Source organism: Babylonia areolata, chromosome 4 (assembly GCF_041734735.1).
Source record: "Babylonia areolata isolate BAREFJ2019XMU chromosome 4, ASM4173473v1, whole genome shotgun sequence".
NCBI classification, from domain to species: Eukaryota; Metazoa; Mollusca; class Gastropoda; order Neogastropoda; family Buccinidae; genus Babylonia; species Babylonia areolata.
In genome coordinates, this window is record NC_134879.1 from 6,024,656 (window position 1) to 6,042,037 (window position 17,382).

At 46.1% G+C, this 17,382-nt stretch overlaps 1 protein-coding gene across 4 annotated transcripts in view; it reads right to left on the reverse strand.

The window, feature by feature from the left end:
- The window catches only part of LOC143280803 (uncharacterized), an 83,239-nt gene that overhangs the window by 9,927 nt on the left and 55,930 nt on the right, over positions 1–17,382 (reverse strand). For all 4 annotated transcript variants that reach the window (XM_076585491.1, XM_076585489.1, XM_076585492.1 and 1 more), the window contains 8 exons: positions 17,178–17,295; positions 15,805–15,972; positions 11,668–12,092; positions 7,389–10,883; positions 6,235–6,428; positions 5,181–5,344; positions 3,580–3,683; positions 3,027–3,126 (listed from right to left, as the gene is read on the reverse strand). In XM_076585491.1, coding sequence (XP_076441606.1) covers positions 3,027–3,126; positions 3,580–3,683; positions 5,181–5,344; positions 6,235–6,428; positions 7,389–10,883; positions 11,668–12,092; positions 15,805–15,972; positions 17,178–17,295 — 4,768 coding nt within the window. The remainder of the gene's footprint in view (positions 1–3,026; positions 3,127–3,579; positions 3,684–5,180; positions 5,345–6,234; positions 6,429–7,388; positions 10,884–11,667; positions 12,093–15,804; positions 15,973–17,177; positions 17,296–17,382) is intronic.

A 17,382-nucleotide genomic window follows, 5' to 3' on the forward strand; every position in this document is an offset into this window, starting at 1 on the left:
ATCAAAAGCTGAAAAGCCAGCCATACAACATCTGTGCATCACCACATCAATGACAAAGTAATAAAGCAGTCAAAATGAAACCCCATCACAATGCTAACAATACTGTACAGAAGCACAAGACATCCCAAAGAGTATCGTGAGAACTTCATCCACAAAATATCACAGGGATACAGAAAAAAAGGAGAAAGAAAAACAAAAGAGAAAAACATTGTAACAGGATGTAAAATCAACCAAGCCCATGCAAATATAGATGGTGGAAACAGTTTCCCCTAAAACCACCAATGGAACACGCAGAATGACCAACTGAACCAATCAAATGGAAGCAAACCAACCGATCAACTGCCACTGATACAATGCAGTATACATGAAGGGACAAAAATCCCAAGAAAGTACACCCAAGAATGAATCAATATAAGTATATGGTTATATTGTAAGTGAAATCAGTTTAAGATATACTGTACACATCAACAGGGATGTTCAAAGTATGAGTACAAAATGTACAAAGTCAGAGTAGGGGAGGGATGAGAGAGAGGTGAGATGACTGTCGGCAGCATGCACATATTTGCACACACACACACACACACACGTAACACAAAGATACCTGAAAGCTTTTTAAACACACACAAACACACAGAATCAGATCAAGGAGAAATGATGTCCGAGAGAGCCCAACAGAAAAACAGGAGGAGCTGTGTGCCCAGTCGTCATGGGGACCCCACACCCATCATACCAGCCAGCCTCCCGAGGTCGGCCCACTCAGGATTACCAGCTGATATTAAGGCTGCAGGCCCAGCTTCCGTCTCCACACTTACTCTGCTTCTTCCCTTTCGCATCTACTCCACTTCAAAACCAACAGTGGGTCTGGAGCCTTAGACATCCAACAAACTTTTACAAACTCTCTTGAAATCTTCAACAAAATAAAATAAAACAAAATAAAAATAAATTTCATAACCCTAAAAAATCTAAAAGAAATTTAGGGCAGAAAAAACAAAAGCAACATAAATTCAAATGCTTACATATTGAATTCTAATCTCAAATAATCAACATTAATCAATATCGTTTCTTGAAAGCAATGAACACTATGACACTTTGACAAAATGATCAGTCATTAATAATATTGTTTTAGAACTAAAGTAAAAATTGAAATAATGAACAAAAAAAGAAGAAATTTTTAAACTAGAGTAGAAAAAGGAAAAAATGGAAAAAAAAGAGAAAAAAAAAGAAGCTAAACAACAAGGGAGAAAGAAATTAAGCTTCTCCTTCTAAGCGCAACCGCAGCAGCTATTGACCTTTTCAAGCTTGAGGGCAATGGTCCCACGGCAATTCAAAGCCACCATTGCGAGTCGCCTGGAAAAGCCACAGAAATCCAAACAAAGCAACCTACAGGCAAGCCGCTTGAAGTGGGGAGACAGTAAGCTGGGCCATCTGGGCAGTAAGCAGCTCTTTCATGAAAGCCGGAGAAGAGAAAGATGGTGGCAAGTTTATAAATTATGAAAAGAAAAAGAGAGAGAGAGAGAGAGAGAGAGAAAAGAAAAGAAAAAAAGTCAGACAAAATAGCTGAAGTGAAGATTTTGAGGTAAAGAAGAGCAAGACAGACTGCTGGGAGGTGTGACACATATCATACGTATGCACGCACACACACACACAGAGTAACAGACGGGATGATGAAGGAACAAGCATAAGAATGGTACCATTGGTGCAGAAAGGACAGTGAGTTGAGAAAAAAAGGAGATTTGGGACGTGCGGGGAGGTGGAGATGGAAGTGGGGGGTTGAAGGGGATGGGAGGGGGGGGGTGGGGGGGGGGGGGGGCAGAGAAATGACAAGGAAAGAATACAAATGACCACCAGTACACTGGACTACACACACATGGGACACTTGTTTTGTCTGCTTTTTTTACATGGCACATTAAGGAAGGTTTAGGGAGGGGTTGGGGGGTGGGGGGGGGAGTGGAGGAAAATGCAGGGAAAGGATACAAATGACCACCTGTAAGTATACTGGACTATACACACGGGACTCTGGCTTCGTTTGCTTTCTTTACATGACACAAGGCCTTCTGGGTCAATGTGTTTACAGTCTTTTCATACAAGCAGACACTTTTAACCTTCAAAAATCAAATTTTCATCAGTTGTGGAGCCTTTTCCTGTATTTTCTTTTGTATTATATCTAAAAAATCAGGAGACTATATTTTTGTGTGTTAAAATTTTGTTTTCCATTTTTGTTTTTGTCATAAATATAACACATCTATAATGAATGGAAACTTTTTTCAAGAATAAGGGCACTTAGTTTGGGCATAAGTATTTCTATAAATTCAAAGCACTTATCAATTAACAGATACTTAATGTAATATGGATCATTTGTTGGGTTAGTATGGCATACACTGTCATCACTTGCAAAGCATACACGATACACACATTCATCCACCCTCTCCCTTCTCAAAATCAATGTACCAGTCATAGCTTATCCTTCTGAATTCCTGAATTCTGAAATCACTAAAGAGGAAACTTCCATACAATACAAACAGCACTGTTTAATTCTGCATTATCCTTAAGTGAAAATAAGCTGCATGGATTGAAAAAAACTACAATATATGTGATATTATATCATGATATGCTGAATGACAGTTAAGTGTACATGAAGGTATTCAATTTACTTGATGTTTAGAGCAGTACATGTGCTATTTTATTGTTAAGCTCATATGAAAAATATTATTTATTTGTTGTGTTTTTTCATGCACAGGTAGACCATATGCTTATCCTTTACAGTCTCCATAAATTTTTATTTTTATTACTCTTTTTGTTTCTTCTTACTTCTTTGAGAAGGAATTGTGACCATAAAGATATTTATATAACATCTGCCAATACCTCATTTACTTTCCTCAAACATTTTTGAAAGTCAATTTGTGATCATGAGGTACACACACACACACACACCTAAACCCACACATACTACATGTCCCAACAAGTAACAGCAACAAAAAGCAAGGAAAAACAAAAGCACTCTTCTGCTGATCACTAACTATGATTACCTTCTTCACGAAGGGCTTGCAAAGCCTCCTCTTTGCGGTCCAGCTGTTCACTCAACCGTGATGCTGCTGCCAGGCCATCTGTAGCTTCTTCAAGCTCCTCCTGGGCAACAGAAGAACAAAACAAAACATGACAATCTATCAATGGATCAATCTTGTGAAAGAACAACAGACTGTACTGATTATACAAACACCTCCCACAAGAGGGATGGAGACCCAAGTGAGGGAGAAGAGAGAAAGTGAATGAACCTCCCCAAAGCTGTGTCATGAAAGAAAAAAACAAAAGGTCATTGTAAGAGACAGGACTGAAAAGATGGAATATGAGGAGACTGCATGCACACACGTAGAGACTCACACAACCACACACACTCTCTCTCCATTAACACTGACAGATGTTCATCTGGCAAAAGCAAACCAAATAAAGCCGCAAAGTAATTTGCTGGGAAGGAACTCTACATTCTTGCAAAGAATTGTGGCAAAAAATAAAATGAAATAAAATAAAACATGGTACAAAACAAATCTGGCAAAAGCAAAAGAGAAAAACAATGCAACTAACATGCGCCTGTTGAAGTTCCCTCTCCAGTCTTGCTGTCTGTTCCTTCAGTTTCCGTGCATCCTCAAGATAGCGTTCTGTTTCTGAAGCTATCTGTGACTCTTTCTCTGTTGGAAACAAAGCAAATTCACGTTGATTACCTTGAGATAATAAAAACACCCAAATGAAAATAAAGGCAACAGGTGCTGTCTCACTCTCAACTACAATAGTGTCCACTTCACAAGAGAATGAAACCTTTCTGTTAAGATCATCGATGTAAGTGACTATTCAGAATCTAATTTTACATACTGAAGTAATGATACAGACATGAAAACCACTTCTGCGATCATTCTCAATCAATGAAGAATCTGGGATTCAAGTTGTTTTTTTTCTTTTTTTTCTTTCTTTTTTTAACAGATTTCATCCTTTTTCTGCATATTAGTCAAAAAGGCCGAGTTGGTTTACAATCAGTCTAAGATCATCCACTTCCTTCATGCAACACAATATGTACTTTATCCCAAAAAACCCAACATATTTATCTATAGAAGATATTTTTGTGAACAAAAATAATCTTGACAAATCACTGCAATCTTTTGTAATTTTCAGCCTATAAGGTGCTAATTTTTTTTACTCAAATCTCACTGGCTTGTGTGCCCTATCTGTGTCTTAAAACTAAATTCTGACCACCATGTGAGGCCACTCGACACAACAAACTCAATATATGACAGCACTGTTGATCACAATAAATGCTCATGGTCGCGCTGAACAGCAACACTTCAGTCTCACCACTGTTCCATTCGACACGGTTCCTGTTCACCATTGAATCAAATTGAAACCATACCGCATACTACACCAAAATTTCAACTGAACATCATCTTAGTCTGCCCTCAAAAGGAGCCATAAATATGCTATGCCCTAACTCAAAAGAATCCAGCAGTACACCACACCCTAAACTCAAAAGAAACCAGCAGTACACTACACCCTAAACTCAAAAGAAACAAGCAGTACACCACACCCTAAACTCAAAAGAAACCAGCAGTACACTACACCCTCAACTCAAAAGAAATCAGCAGTACACCACACCCTAAACTCAAAAGAAACCAGCAGTACACTACACCATAAACTCAAAAGAAACAAGCAGTACACCACACCCTAAACTCAAAAGAAACCAGCAATACAACACACCCTAAACTCAAAAGAAACCAGCAGTACACTACACCCTCAACTCAAAAGAAACCAGCAGTACACCACACCCTAACCTCAAAAGAAACCAACAGTACACTACACCCTAACTCAAAAGAAACGAGCAGTACACTACACCCTAAACTCAAAAGAAACAAGCAGTACACCACACCCTAAACTCAAAAGAAACCAGCAATACAACACACCCTAAACTCAAAAGAAACCAGCAGTACACTACACCCTCAACTCAAAAGAAACCAGCAGTACACCACACCCTAACCTCAAAAGAAACCAACAGTACACTACACCCTAACTCAAAAGAAACGAGCAGTACATTACACCCTAAACCTCAATAAGAAACAAGCAGTATACTACACCCTAAACACACTCACACACAAAAAAACCCACCCAAACATGCCACACACTGTGTAAAGTAAACTGACCCCTCTGGAACTGTTCGAGGACCAGCTGCAGGTTGGACAGGGAGGTGGCGTACTGCTGGCTCTGGTCCTGCAGGCTGGCCACCTGCATGTAGGCCGCGTCACGCTGCGAGGCCAGGCTGTGCAGCTGCTGCTGGAGGCTCTCCACCTGCTGGCTCGCCTGCTGGCTGCATCCACAACACACACACACATGCGTACACACATGCACACACACACACATGAACCCACAAACATATGCACACACACACACACACACACACCAACACACACACACACACACACCGCTTTGCTTACAGTGACAGTCCCTGGAATGGGTCCTTTTGTCAAAAGATGTGTGTGTGTGTGTGTGTGTGTGTGTGTGTGTGTGTGTGTGTGTGTGTGTGTGTGTGTGATTAAGTAATGCAATACATGTAACCTTGGAATCTGTTTTATGCTTTCATGACTTAAATCATCATTCTTTTTTTCTTCCTCTTTTATGTTATTGTGTGAGTGCATGTGTGTGTGTGTTCAATGTTTATTGTAAAGCGCTTCAAGCTCCCTTTAAGGGAAGAAAGCGCTCAACAAGTATCCATTATCATTATCATCATTATTATTGTGTCAGCAGTGTCAAGTTTGCTTATGAATGTCAATATGAATGTTCCTGAGTATATGCAGCTATTGTTGGTGAGAACAACATGCCAGCCCTGAGGGTATAAAGCAGGTCTGGTGTTGACAGACCTGATCTGTGTTACTTGCCAGGAGTGGTAAAGCATTTTGCAGCCCACAAATGCAGAAACAGAAGAAGAAGAAGAAGAAAAAGAAAAAAGAAGAAAAACGAAAGAAAAACCACTGACCCTGCAGACTGGACATAGGGAGATGCAGCCCACACAAATGCAGAAGACGACAACGAAAAACCACAATAGAAGAAAGACAAAAAAAAAAAAAAAAACCACTGAAGAAGAAACACAAAAAAAACCCACTGACCTTCCAGACTGGACATGGGGAGTTGCAGCCCCCACAAAAACACAGAAGAAGAAAAAGAAGAAGAATAAGAAAGCCAACAAAAAAACCCACTGACCTCGCAGACTGGACGTGTGAGGCAGTGGTGGCCAGCTGTTCCTCGGCGTGGGCCAGGCGGTTGCGCAGCACCTTCTCCCTCTCCTCGGCCTCCAGGGCCTCCCGTGTGTAGCCCTCCTCGATCTGAAGCAGGTGGCTCCGCAGCCGGTCCAGCTCCCGGCTCAGCTTCTGCTCCTTCTCCTTCAGCCGCAGGTTCTGTCACCGAGGAAACAGCAAAGTGTGATGGTTTGTTAAGTATTGTGGTGGTGGTGGTGTTGTGAGGAGATCTGATATCGTTTAGGTTATTGTCATGTTTGGTATTTATGTTGAGAGTTGTGCATGATGGTTTTGTGCTGTGAGAAGATTTTCTTGTTTAGTTTATTGTCATGTCTGATATATACATTGAGAGTTGTGCATGATGATTTTGTGTTGTGAGAAGATTTTCTTGTTCAGTTTATTGTCATGTTTGAGAAATACATTGAGAGTTATGCGTGATGGTTTTGTGTTGTGAGAATATTTTATTGTTTAGGTTACTGTTATGTTTGATATTTATGTGGAGAGTTGTGTGCAATGGTTTTGTGTCATAAGAAGATTTTATCGTTTAGGTTATTGTGATGTTTGGTATTTATGCTGAGAGCTGTGCATGGTGGTTTTGTGTGTGTGTACATACATGAATGACAGTTAGTGATTGGTTGAATGTCTACACAGTGATGTGTTTGTAAGTTACTGTTAGTGATTGGTTGGATGTCTACACAGTGATGTGTTTGTAAGTTACTGTTAGTGTTCGGTCGGATGTCTACACAGTGATGTGTTTGCAAGTTGTAAATTTGGTGTTTAAATGGATGCTTTACTCATCAATTACAATGCACAGCGCAACTAAGCATGTTTTACATATAATGGCTATATAAATTAAATCATCATTATCATTAGGGAACTGCGACTGACTGTTTTTCTGCAACTTCTGTCATCAAGGAACAACGAGCATGTGACAGAGTTGAGGTGGACTTTATTTTCTGGTGCCCAACAACACAATAATGTGGTCTCAACTGTCAACCTCTGCATTCCATGTTTCTTTGAACTGCTCGAACATGATTAAACACTAACAACAAAACAATTATATAAAAATCTGGGTCTCCCTAAACAGAATCCCAGCCCACAAAGTACTCTGGTGCTCACCTCTGCGTGGATGTCGTTCAGCTGCTGCTGCTTCTGTTTCAAGGCCAGCGTCAGTTGGTCCACCTGCTGCTGAAGCCCTGCCCTCAGTCCTGACGCCTCCTCCTGCTCCCGCAACAGCTGCGCCACCTGGGTTTTCTCCCCTTGCTGCTCCGACACCAGCGCCGTCAGCTTCTGGACGCGCTCCTGGAGGGAGGCCACCTGCAACTCCTTCTCCCGCACAGACAGTGTCAGCTGGCTGTTGAGGTCCTTCAGGGCCTGGCCCTGCTCTTGCCACTGTGTGTGCCGCTGTTCGACCGCCTGGTTCTCCTGCTTCAGGTCAGCCGTCTCCATCATCAGACCCTGCAGCTGGAACTGCAGGCTGTCCACCTGCTTCTTCAGGGCCGACACCTCCGTGTCCTTGCTGGCCAGCTTATTCTCCAGCTCCTTCAGCCTTTCCAACGCTGCCTGCAGCTTCTCCTCGCGGCTCTGTACTTCTTGCTGAAGTTCTGAGTGCTTGCTGGCCAGCCGCTCTTTCTCTTCCTGCAGTGCGTTGAACGAGACAGCATCCACCGTTTCAGAGGCGTTGGACTTTTGGAGCAGCTCTCCGTACCGGACTTCCAGTTCTGCATATTTTTGTCTGTAGTTGATGAGGTCGTTCTGCACTTTAAGCAGGGACTGTTTCTTATCCTCAAACTGTGGACAGAGTGTGTCATAGTCTGACTGCAGCTGTTCAAATCGTACAACTTCTTCAGCCCGCAGGGCTGCCAGCCTTTGAATTTCCGTGTGGTAAGCAACACTCTCTGCATGCTTCTGGTTGAGAAAGGTCACCATCTGTTCTCGCTCCCCTTGCAGAGCTGCCACCTGCTTCTCGAGGTTCTCTTTGTCAGCGATGTGGGAAGCAAGACTGGCGCCTGTCCTCACTCCCCCAGCACCCTGTGTGTTTCCGTCACTCTGGTTCATATCCTGCAGCACTGCCATCAGGGTTTCGTTCTTCTGCTTCAGGGCTTCAATCTCCACCTCACGGTCACGGACCAGGCGTGACAGGTTCTGCATGGCCTCCCTTGTCATGTCCTCCAACGAGTCGTCTCTTGGAGGTGTGGATCGTGACATCAACTCCTGGTTGTCCTTCTGAAGTTTGTCCAGGGCAGACTTCTCAGCAGAGACCACGCTCATCAGACGCATGACCTCCGCCTTGAGGGAACTTGCCTCACGGGATTTTTCGTTCATGACGGCCAGCATCTGTTCCTTCTCCACCTTCAGCGCCTTCACCTCACTCTGCAGCTGGTGCACTGTCAGCTGAGTGTTGTCCCCTGACTGCGAGGTCAGGGTCTTGGCTTCCAGCATCTGCAGCAGTGCTGCGTTGTTCTGCTGAAGGTCTGCGATGGTCTCTTCCTTCTCCTGAAGCTGCCTGAGCATGTGACTATGCCAAGCTGACAGCTCTGAACTATCATCGCTGCCCTGCACTTCAACCTCCCCATTCAACATTTTGGACTGTTCCACCGTGGCTCCAGTGCTGGGCTTCATTTGCAAGGCAGGTTTGTGGGAGTTCTCTATGGCAACAACATTAGAATCAGTCTGGTCACCAAATTTCTCCTTGATTATTTCACGCTGCTCTGTTGACAAAAATTTCATAGCGTTATTCAGCTGTAATTTCAGCGTCTCCAGCTCTTTATCCACCGTTGCATAAGCCTGTCGTAAATGAGCAATGATGCCTTCCTGTGAGGAGCTTCTGGCTTGTTCTTCTTCCAAAGTCTTTCTCTGATCAGAATACTTGATGCTCAGTTCTTCTATGCTGGCTTTGTGGCTTAACAAGGTTTCAGTGGCTTGAGACAGCTCCTTCTCCAGCTGCTGAATTTTAACCCTGGCTGAGACCAGTTCCTCTTCCTGTTTTGAGTGTAAAGCACTAGCTTCTGTGATCTTTTCCATGGTTCCACTGGCAGTATCCAAGTCCTCCTCTGCTTGTCGCAGTGCGGCCTCTGTCTCCTGCAGCTGTGTCTTAAGAGAGGTCATCTTCATATCTGACTCTGTAATTTTGGACTTGGATTCTTCACACACCTTCATCAGCTGACCATTCTCTGTGTGGAGAATCTGGAGCTCACTGTCTTTATCTGATATGACTTTTTCCAGTTCAGACAAACTTTCAGACAGAGAGCCTGACGACTGTCTGCAAACAATATTTTCTTGCTGGAGATCTTTTACTGAGTGAGTGAGATTAAGAATCTCGGAGTCTTTGTCTCTGATCACATCCAACAGGCGCTGGTTTTCAACCTGTAAAGAATCAAGATCTACTCCTTTTCTGACAGAATCTGGTACCTGAGATGGACTGGTTTGTAAGTTGCTGGCGCTGCTATGTGCTAACACTGTTCCACTGTCTGTGAACTCTGCATAATACTGCTGCTGTATCTCCTCTAACTGTGTGTTCCCACTGACTAAGGCATCTAACAGACTGCGATTTTCTCTACACAGTTCAACCAAACACTCACCTGTTATGTCTGCTGATTCATGACTGGAGTCGTCTTCTATATGGCCAGACAGCGTGGAGCGACTCTCCAAGTCCTCTTTCAATCTAGTCAGACAGGCAGAGCGTTTTGCTAGAACCCTGACAATGTTCTGATGACAGAGTTTAAGGTCTCCAGTGTCAGCACCATCCTGGTTTAAAATTTCTTCCTTCAGCCTCAACACTTCGTCTTGTAAAGCACGTTTCTCTCCAGCAGACAGGTCCAGCTGATCTTCAAGCACACTGAGCTGAGCTTCCAGTTCTCCAATCCTTTGGGCAGGCGAAGTCAATAGTTGCAGTGAATCAGCATGTTTTTCTTGTACTGCTGCAAGCTGCTGCTCAAGCTCAGCTACATTCGCAGCTGCCTTGCCCTTTTCCTGTACAGCTTTGTTCTTTTCCTCAACAGCTCTGTCTCTTTCCTCAACGAGAGCCTGCCTCAAGCCCACCTCCTGGTCAACAGCCTGTCCTGCCTGCTGCAGCTTTCTGCACAGGGCCTTGGACTCGTCCAGCTCTAAAAACAGAGAGTCCAGCTTCTGCTGCTGTGTCCAGTTCTCCACCTGCTGCGAGGACAGCTGTTCCTGGAGCTGTTTCAGCTGGCTCCTCTCTGCCTGGCTCTCCTCGTTGCGCTGCTCCCACGAGTCCACTTCATCCTCCAGCTCCTCCACGCGCTCTGACAGGCTCTTGTTCTCCTCCACCAGCTGGGCTTTCTCCTCCCGCATGGACTTGATGGCCGCCACCTTGGCCTTGACCTCATCCTTGGCCTTGGCCACCTCCTCCTCCAGGTCCTTCTTGTCCATGTGCAGGTCGTTCAGGGCCAGGGTGCCCTTCTGCAGCTTCTGCTTCAGGTCGGCCAGCTCCCCCTCCCTGCTGGCTGCTTGCTGCCTGAGGGTGTGCACCTCTTGCTGGGCCTCCTCCAGCTCCTGCTTCAGGTGACCCACCTGCTCCGAGAGGTCAATGGCTGCTGGGGGGCTGTCCTGCTGCTGGCTCAGCTTCTTTAGTTCATCTTGAAGGGCTTTCACCTAGCAGTCATAAAAAGAAAAAAAAAGGTTATTTTTCTCAATGAACATGCTTCAAGAAAATGGAAAGAAAACTAATTAATATGATGACGCAAAGTCTGCAGTCAGCATTTATTGTCTCTAATACAACACTGGAGAGGTTTTTCCCCACCTTACCTTTTCCTTTCCTTTGATTCAGACTTATATACTTGTGTACCTGTACAAGTAACACATTCATGCACATCTATGTCAGTATGTGACAAGGTTCATGATTACTCTAAATAGGGCAGAAAATCGGAGAACATGCCACCCATGTGTGTGTGTGTGTGTGTGTGTGTGTGTGTGTGTGTGTGTGTGGTTCAAAGTTTTCATAGCAGTCGGCTTATCACTACTAATTTTGTGCCCAGTCAATTAATGCTACTGAGGGGTGATTCTTCAAGCACGACACTATCTAACAATACCATCATAACTCTACATTCCATCATACCTGCAGTTTGGCACAACTGTCATCACCAAAGTCTGACAGAAACAACAGCATCCAGAAGCAGTCACACACTTACAACTACTACTACTACCACAACAACTAATAACAACAGTACATTTACATAAGGCTTTCAAACCTCTCAAGCTTTTCAATGACACGTCAGTCAGACACAAAGCACAAAAGAACACTCACACCTGTGCACACGCACTCATAAGACACACAACTTCACACAACTTCAATAAGCGATAAATTCTATCAAAAATCACAACTGAAAATAGTAGATGTTAAGCAAAAGAACAGACAAACACACACACAAAACTTCACCTGCTGCTGTGAATCTGCCAGCTGAGCCTGCAGAGCATTGCGTGCGGCAATCAGGTGGTTGGTGGCCTCCTGATGCTGGTCGTCCAGCTCCCCTATGCTCGTCTCCAGCTCGTCCTTCTCCTCTCGCAGTGATGACAGCTCTGACTGGAGCTGCTCGTTTTCCTCCCGCAGCGACAACAGCACCTCCTCCTCCTCCTTCCCTGTGGTGCTCAGCAGGGAGATCTGTTCGTCCTTCTCCTGCACCTCCTGCCTCAGCTGGGCCAGCACCTGCTCCAGAGCCTCCTCCTGCACCTCCCAGCCCGGGGTCATCCCCACCCCCTCCCCAGCGGGGTGACTGGTCTGGCTGTGAGGGCTGTGGTCTGTGCCCGTGGTGAAGCTCTGCTCCAGGGTGTCGTCCGAGCTGTTGTTCCCTTGGTGTTCCCCACCTTGAGGGAAAAGAAGTGTTTAAATGCATGTTTTTTGAAACATCGGTTTCTACATTGAACAGCGCAATCAAGAATGTTTTACATGGAAAGACGCTTCATAAATTAAATTATTATTATTATTGTTGTTATCATCATTATCATTAAAGACAGTTGTTTAGCTGTGAGGACAAAGAACTTGCTGACCACTGAGAAAAGTTAAACCAATAATGCAATGTTGTGATCTTTTTTTTGGGGGGGGGTGGAGTTTGAATAAAAAGAAACTTTCATTGTCAGAATTACTCTTTAACCTGCACTTGGCTCTAAAATGTATTTCAGTGACTGAACAAATAGGAGGAGTTTGTATTATACTCCATGTTTGGTGTTACATATACTTACCATGTCAAACTGATGCAAACTAGGCCTATGGTTTGCTCTGTTTGGCCAAATTTCGCGCGGCTGACAGTGAAAAGACGCCCCTCTTAGTCTGGCCCGCTCTTAGCCAATCAAACGCCTCTAACAGCTATAAGCACTGAATCATTCCGTGGCCATGAACGAAAAAGCCCCATGAGAACCACGGCGGAGACGCGGGGACGGACGGGCGGGCATTCGAGTTTGACATGGTAAGTATATGTAACACCAAACATGGAGTATAATACAAACTCCTCCTTTTGGTGTCATATACTGTACCATGTCAAACTGATGCAGAATTTAAAGCAAATGGAGGAGGGCAACGCCTACTGGTTCGTATGGGGAGCCCTTGTAACTGAGACGGCAGTGTTAGCCGCGACAAAGGAAATCCCCTTGGAACCGTCAGCCCTGGTCATACGGAAATTCCGGAGGTAGAAGTTGATGAAGGGATTCTCAGACCGCCAGAAGGCTGCCTCCAAGACATGCTGCAGTGGCACCGAGTGCTGGAAAGCAGCCGAAGTAGCTATGGCCCGCACTTCGTGTGTTCTGGGATTGAGACAACTGATATCCTTGTGTGCATGAGAGTAGGCTGTACGAATGACTTGGGAAACCCAGCGGGAAATGGTGCCTGCAGCGATGTCTTTCTTGTAATTCTCATTGAGGGAGATGAGAAGGCGCCTCTGAGAAGAACGCCTATGGCGAGATCTATTCCAATAGTATTTGAGACACCGAACGGGGCAGAGATGCCTATCTTCATCATCTTGGACAAGAATATCAGACAAAGGTCTGACTCTCAAAGAGGGGGAAGGGACCTCAGGGTCTTGGTTCTTAGCCAGAAACTCTGGAAGGAAACGAAGAGTGATGGAACCATCTCTGTGGAATGCTAGATCTTGTGGCATACCACTAAGACCATGAATCTCACTTCTACGACGGCCAGTGGCCAGCAACAGAAGGAAAGTGGTCTTGAGAGTGAGCAGGTCAAAAGGAATAGTCCCCAAATGGCTCAAAGGGCTGTTTTCGAATGAAATCCAGCACCAGGAACAAGTCCCAGAGGGGCACTCTTCTGGGATTCCTAGCTTCCTTCAGAGAGGCGCCCCTAGCCACCTCTCTGAGCAGGAAATCAGCTTCAAAAGCGGGGCCACCTAGCTGTTTGATAGTGGTACAGATGGCAGACCTGTACCCTCTCACAGAACTGGCAGACAGGCTGAGAACCGAGGAGCAGTGAGCCAGAAAGTTGGCCAGCTGCATGCTCGTAGGGTTAGTAGGGGGAATGTTCTGAGCTGCACACCAACGCAGCCATTTCTTCCAGCGAAAGTCATACAAAGTCTCTGTTCCCTCCCTCCTGGCTTTGGAGACTATGGAGAGGAGGTCGGAGGAGGCACCCCCCTTGGTCAGCGCGGCCGACACAGAGGCTGACCGAGGGGTGGAAGACTTCAATGGTGATGCTGACAGTTCCGACCGCACAGCAGCCACGCGTGCAGGTGGAGCATTTGAGGATTGGAGTGAGGAATGCCCGAACGAGGCTGCCTCAGCAGATGAGGTTTGGTTTCCAGTTCCAGGGGTGGAACATGTGTCAGGGACTGAAGGACCGGGAACCAGGGCTGGTCTGGCCATTTCGGCGCAATGAGGATCAGCGGGGCCCCTCAGCTGCCGTCGGTCCTGAAAAGGAAGCCGTAGTGACCGTGGAGGTCACCTGCGTGTTGACAGAGGACCAATTAGAGGCTGTCGTGTTAATATTGGTCGAGGAGCTCGACTTGCCCAACGAGGAGTCAATCCCTCTTGTCGGGGCTGTGCGTGTCACTCTGCGGTCTGTGCTGGGTTGGGTCCGGTGTGGAGAGGACCAGGGGTTGGTCCCCGGTCCTCCCGGTAACCCAGCATGCACCATAGGTGCACCCCAGTACGGGTAGAATGGGGGATACCACCCGTGGGCACCAGCCATCCCGTGACCCCAGCCCCAAGGGTCACTGGCACCTTGACCTCGCTGAAGGGAAAAACCTGGCCAAGTCAGAGGGAGGTCAGGTCCGACTTGGGTGTCAGACAGGCCGAAAGGCCGGCGGTCTGACTGCCCGGAACCGCCTGACACGCGCGGGACTCCCCCAGCAGGGGAGACCGTCCGGATAGCGGGAGGACCTGCAGAGCAGGTTGCCACGCGCCCCGAATCCCCTCCCGTGGGGAGACTGGGGTGGCTTGGCCCGGGGTGGGCAAAGTGGAGGTCCCCCCCCAGAACCAAATGTTTTTCTCCCCCAGAAGGAGGTGGGGGAGAGGGGTCGACCGAGGAGGGAGGAGGGGGAACAGCACTGGGGCCCCTGAGGGCCGTCTCTGTGTGGGGACCCGGGTAACGGTGGGGGGCGGCCTCCCCTTGGGAGTCCGCACCCCGCCGCGAGTCCCCGCCACCAAGAGAGGACGTGCTGCTCCCCCCTCCACCCGCTTCGCGCTGGGACACCTCGGGAGGCGACGCTCGAATCCCTTTCCCCCCGGTCCCCTTCATGACCGTTTTATTGGAACGAGCGTCCCCTCCGCGATCTACGTCTGCAGACGCATCGCCGCGGTACCTATCGGGAGAGATCATGAGCTCCGGGCCTGGGAGAGTCTCTTGCCGAGTATCTGTCCCAGCATCATGATCCCTGCCTTCGTAGGATGGCGTACGAGGCATGGTACCGCGCGTAGGCACCCAGCGAACAATTCGAACCCAACAGAGAAAGGAAAGACAGGATCGACTCAGAAGTAGAAAAATACGAACGAATCGAGGGGGCCGAGTCGAAACGAGTACACAGAATGTAAGAACAATGTTCATGCAAGCCGCATACAACAAAATAAGGCCAAATGAACACGCTTAATAGCCAAAAAAAGCGTTAGACGAGACAGAGCGAAAACCTGACAAGATGGCGTGGAGAGCCTTGGCCAAAGGAATGATTCAGCGCTGATAGCTGTTAGAGGCATTTGATTGGCTAAGAGCGGGCCAGACTAAGAGGGGCGTCTTTTCACTGTTAGCCGCGCGAAATTTGGCCAAACAGAGCAAACCATAGGCCTAGTTTGCATCAGTTTGACATGGTACAGTATATGACACCAAAAGATGGTTTTCATGAGAATAATGACTAGAAAAATAAACAGAAAAGTAATATGGCTTAGCAGCATCCAACCTTCCGCTCATCTAAGCCTTTCTCCACCTCCCTCGTCAAGCATCTGCTTAGCAGACATGGCGTAGCATATATGGACATGTCAGAACGCAGTGATGCCTCCCTGGAGTAACTGAAGTGAACTAACTCTCCCCTCCCCCTAACAAAAAAAACCACACCACAAAACAAACACCTAGCTGACCACTCACCCTGCTGCTGTTTCAGCTGCTGTCGTAGGTCTCTGATGGTTGCCTGACTCCTCTGCCACTCTTCCTGATGGCTGGCAGACCGCTTTTCCAGCAGAATCATCTGCTCTTCAAACTTGACACACTGCTCCTTCAAGTCCAGGTTTTCTCGCTCCAGTGAGTCCAGCAACACTGGTGATGGAACAAAAAAAATAATCCCATATGCTTGTGTTTATGTGCATGTGTGTGAGTGTGTATGTGTGCCAGTGAGTGTGACTGCATAAGTTCATTTATTGATATGCACATGTATGTGTCCAAATTTCTATGTTATCTGTATTTGTATATGATTTTCATCTTATGACTGTTACTTTTTTGTATTTGTATTTGTATATCTTTTTATCTGTGTGAAATTCAGGCTGCTCTCCCCAGGGAGAGCGCGTTGCTACACTACAGTGCCACCCTTTTTTTTTTCTTTTTTTTCCTGCGTGTAGTTTTATTGTTTTCCCTATCGAAGTGGATTATTCTACAGAATTTTGCCAGGAACAACCCTTTTGTTGCCGTGGGTTCTTTTACGTGCGCTAAGTGCATGCTGCATACGGGACCTCATTTTATCATCTGATCCGAATGACTAGCGTCCAGACCACCACTCAAGGTCTAGTGGAGGGGGAGAAAATATCGGTGGCTAAGCCATGATTCGAACCAGTGCGCTCAGATTCTCTCGCTTCCTAGGCGGATGCATTACCTCCAGGCCATCATTCCACTGTTAGTACTATCCCCCAAACATTCCTTGTGAACCCCCAGTACACTTGGTAATAAAGACATATTCTATTCTATTCTACTGTGTGATCTGAGCCACTAACATTCAACAGGAGTGAAGTGTAATTTAACATGACCTCTTCTTTTCTTTCATCACTGGTCGTTGTGTGGTGGTCACTGGCCTGACAACATCAGTCATATGGCAGTAACTGACACACCACAGCACTTGTCATCAAGTGAAACGAGATGGGCTTCAACGGCTGTGTTTGCTTCTTCCCATGAATTAATTTTGAAATGTATTAACTCCCAAAGCCCTTACCATCCCCAAATATTTTTGACAAGGTCTTAAAACAATAATGACCATAATACATGCATCATTACTCAAAATTTACACTTTACAAAAGGGAAACACAGTTAAAAAGGAAACTCATTTCCAGGGACTATAAAGACTGAAAAATGTACAGCTTCGTATCCTTAAAAAAGAGAAAAACAGAAATGTACTGTCAGATATGAATGATTAAAGTGTATGACAGCAAGTTATGAGATGAAAAAACTAGAGATACAGAACTGTTCCTGATCACCACAGACCAAAATTCCCTGTGTGAGTGTGTCCCATGTCAAGCCCTTCAGTGCCCACTGACCAGCAGTGTGTTGCGCAGCCTGTGGATTGCCCAGCTGTTCTATCAGGTTCTCTGTGTCCACAGACATCTGGTGAAGCTGGGTGCCTGCCTCCACAATGCTGGACTTCAGCTGGTTCTCCTGAAACACACCATGCAACAGGTGTTGGTCTTGAGGACATGACTGTGACCAGGCCAATCTTAACTCATTCCACCCCACAGCCACATG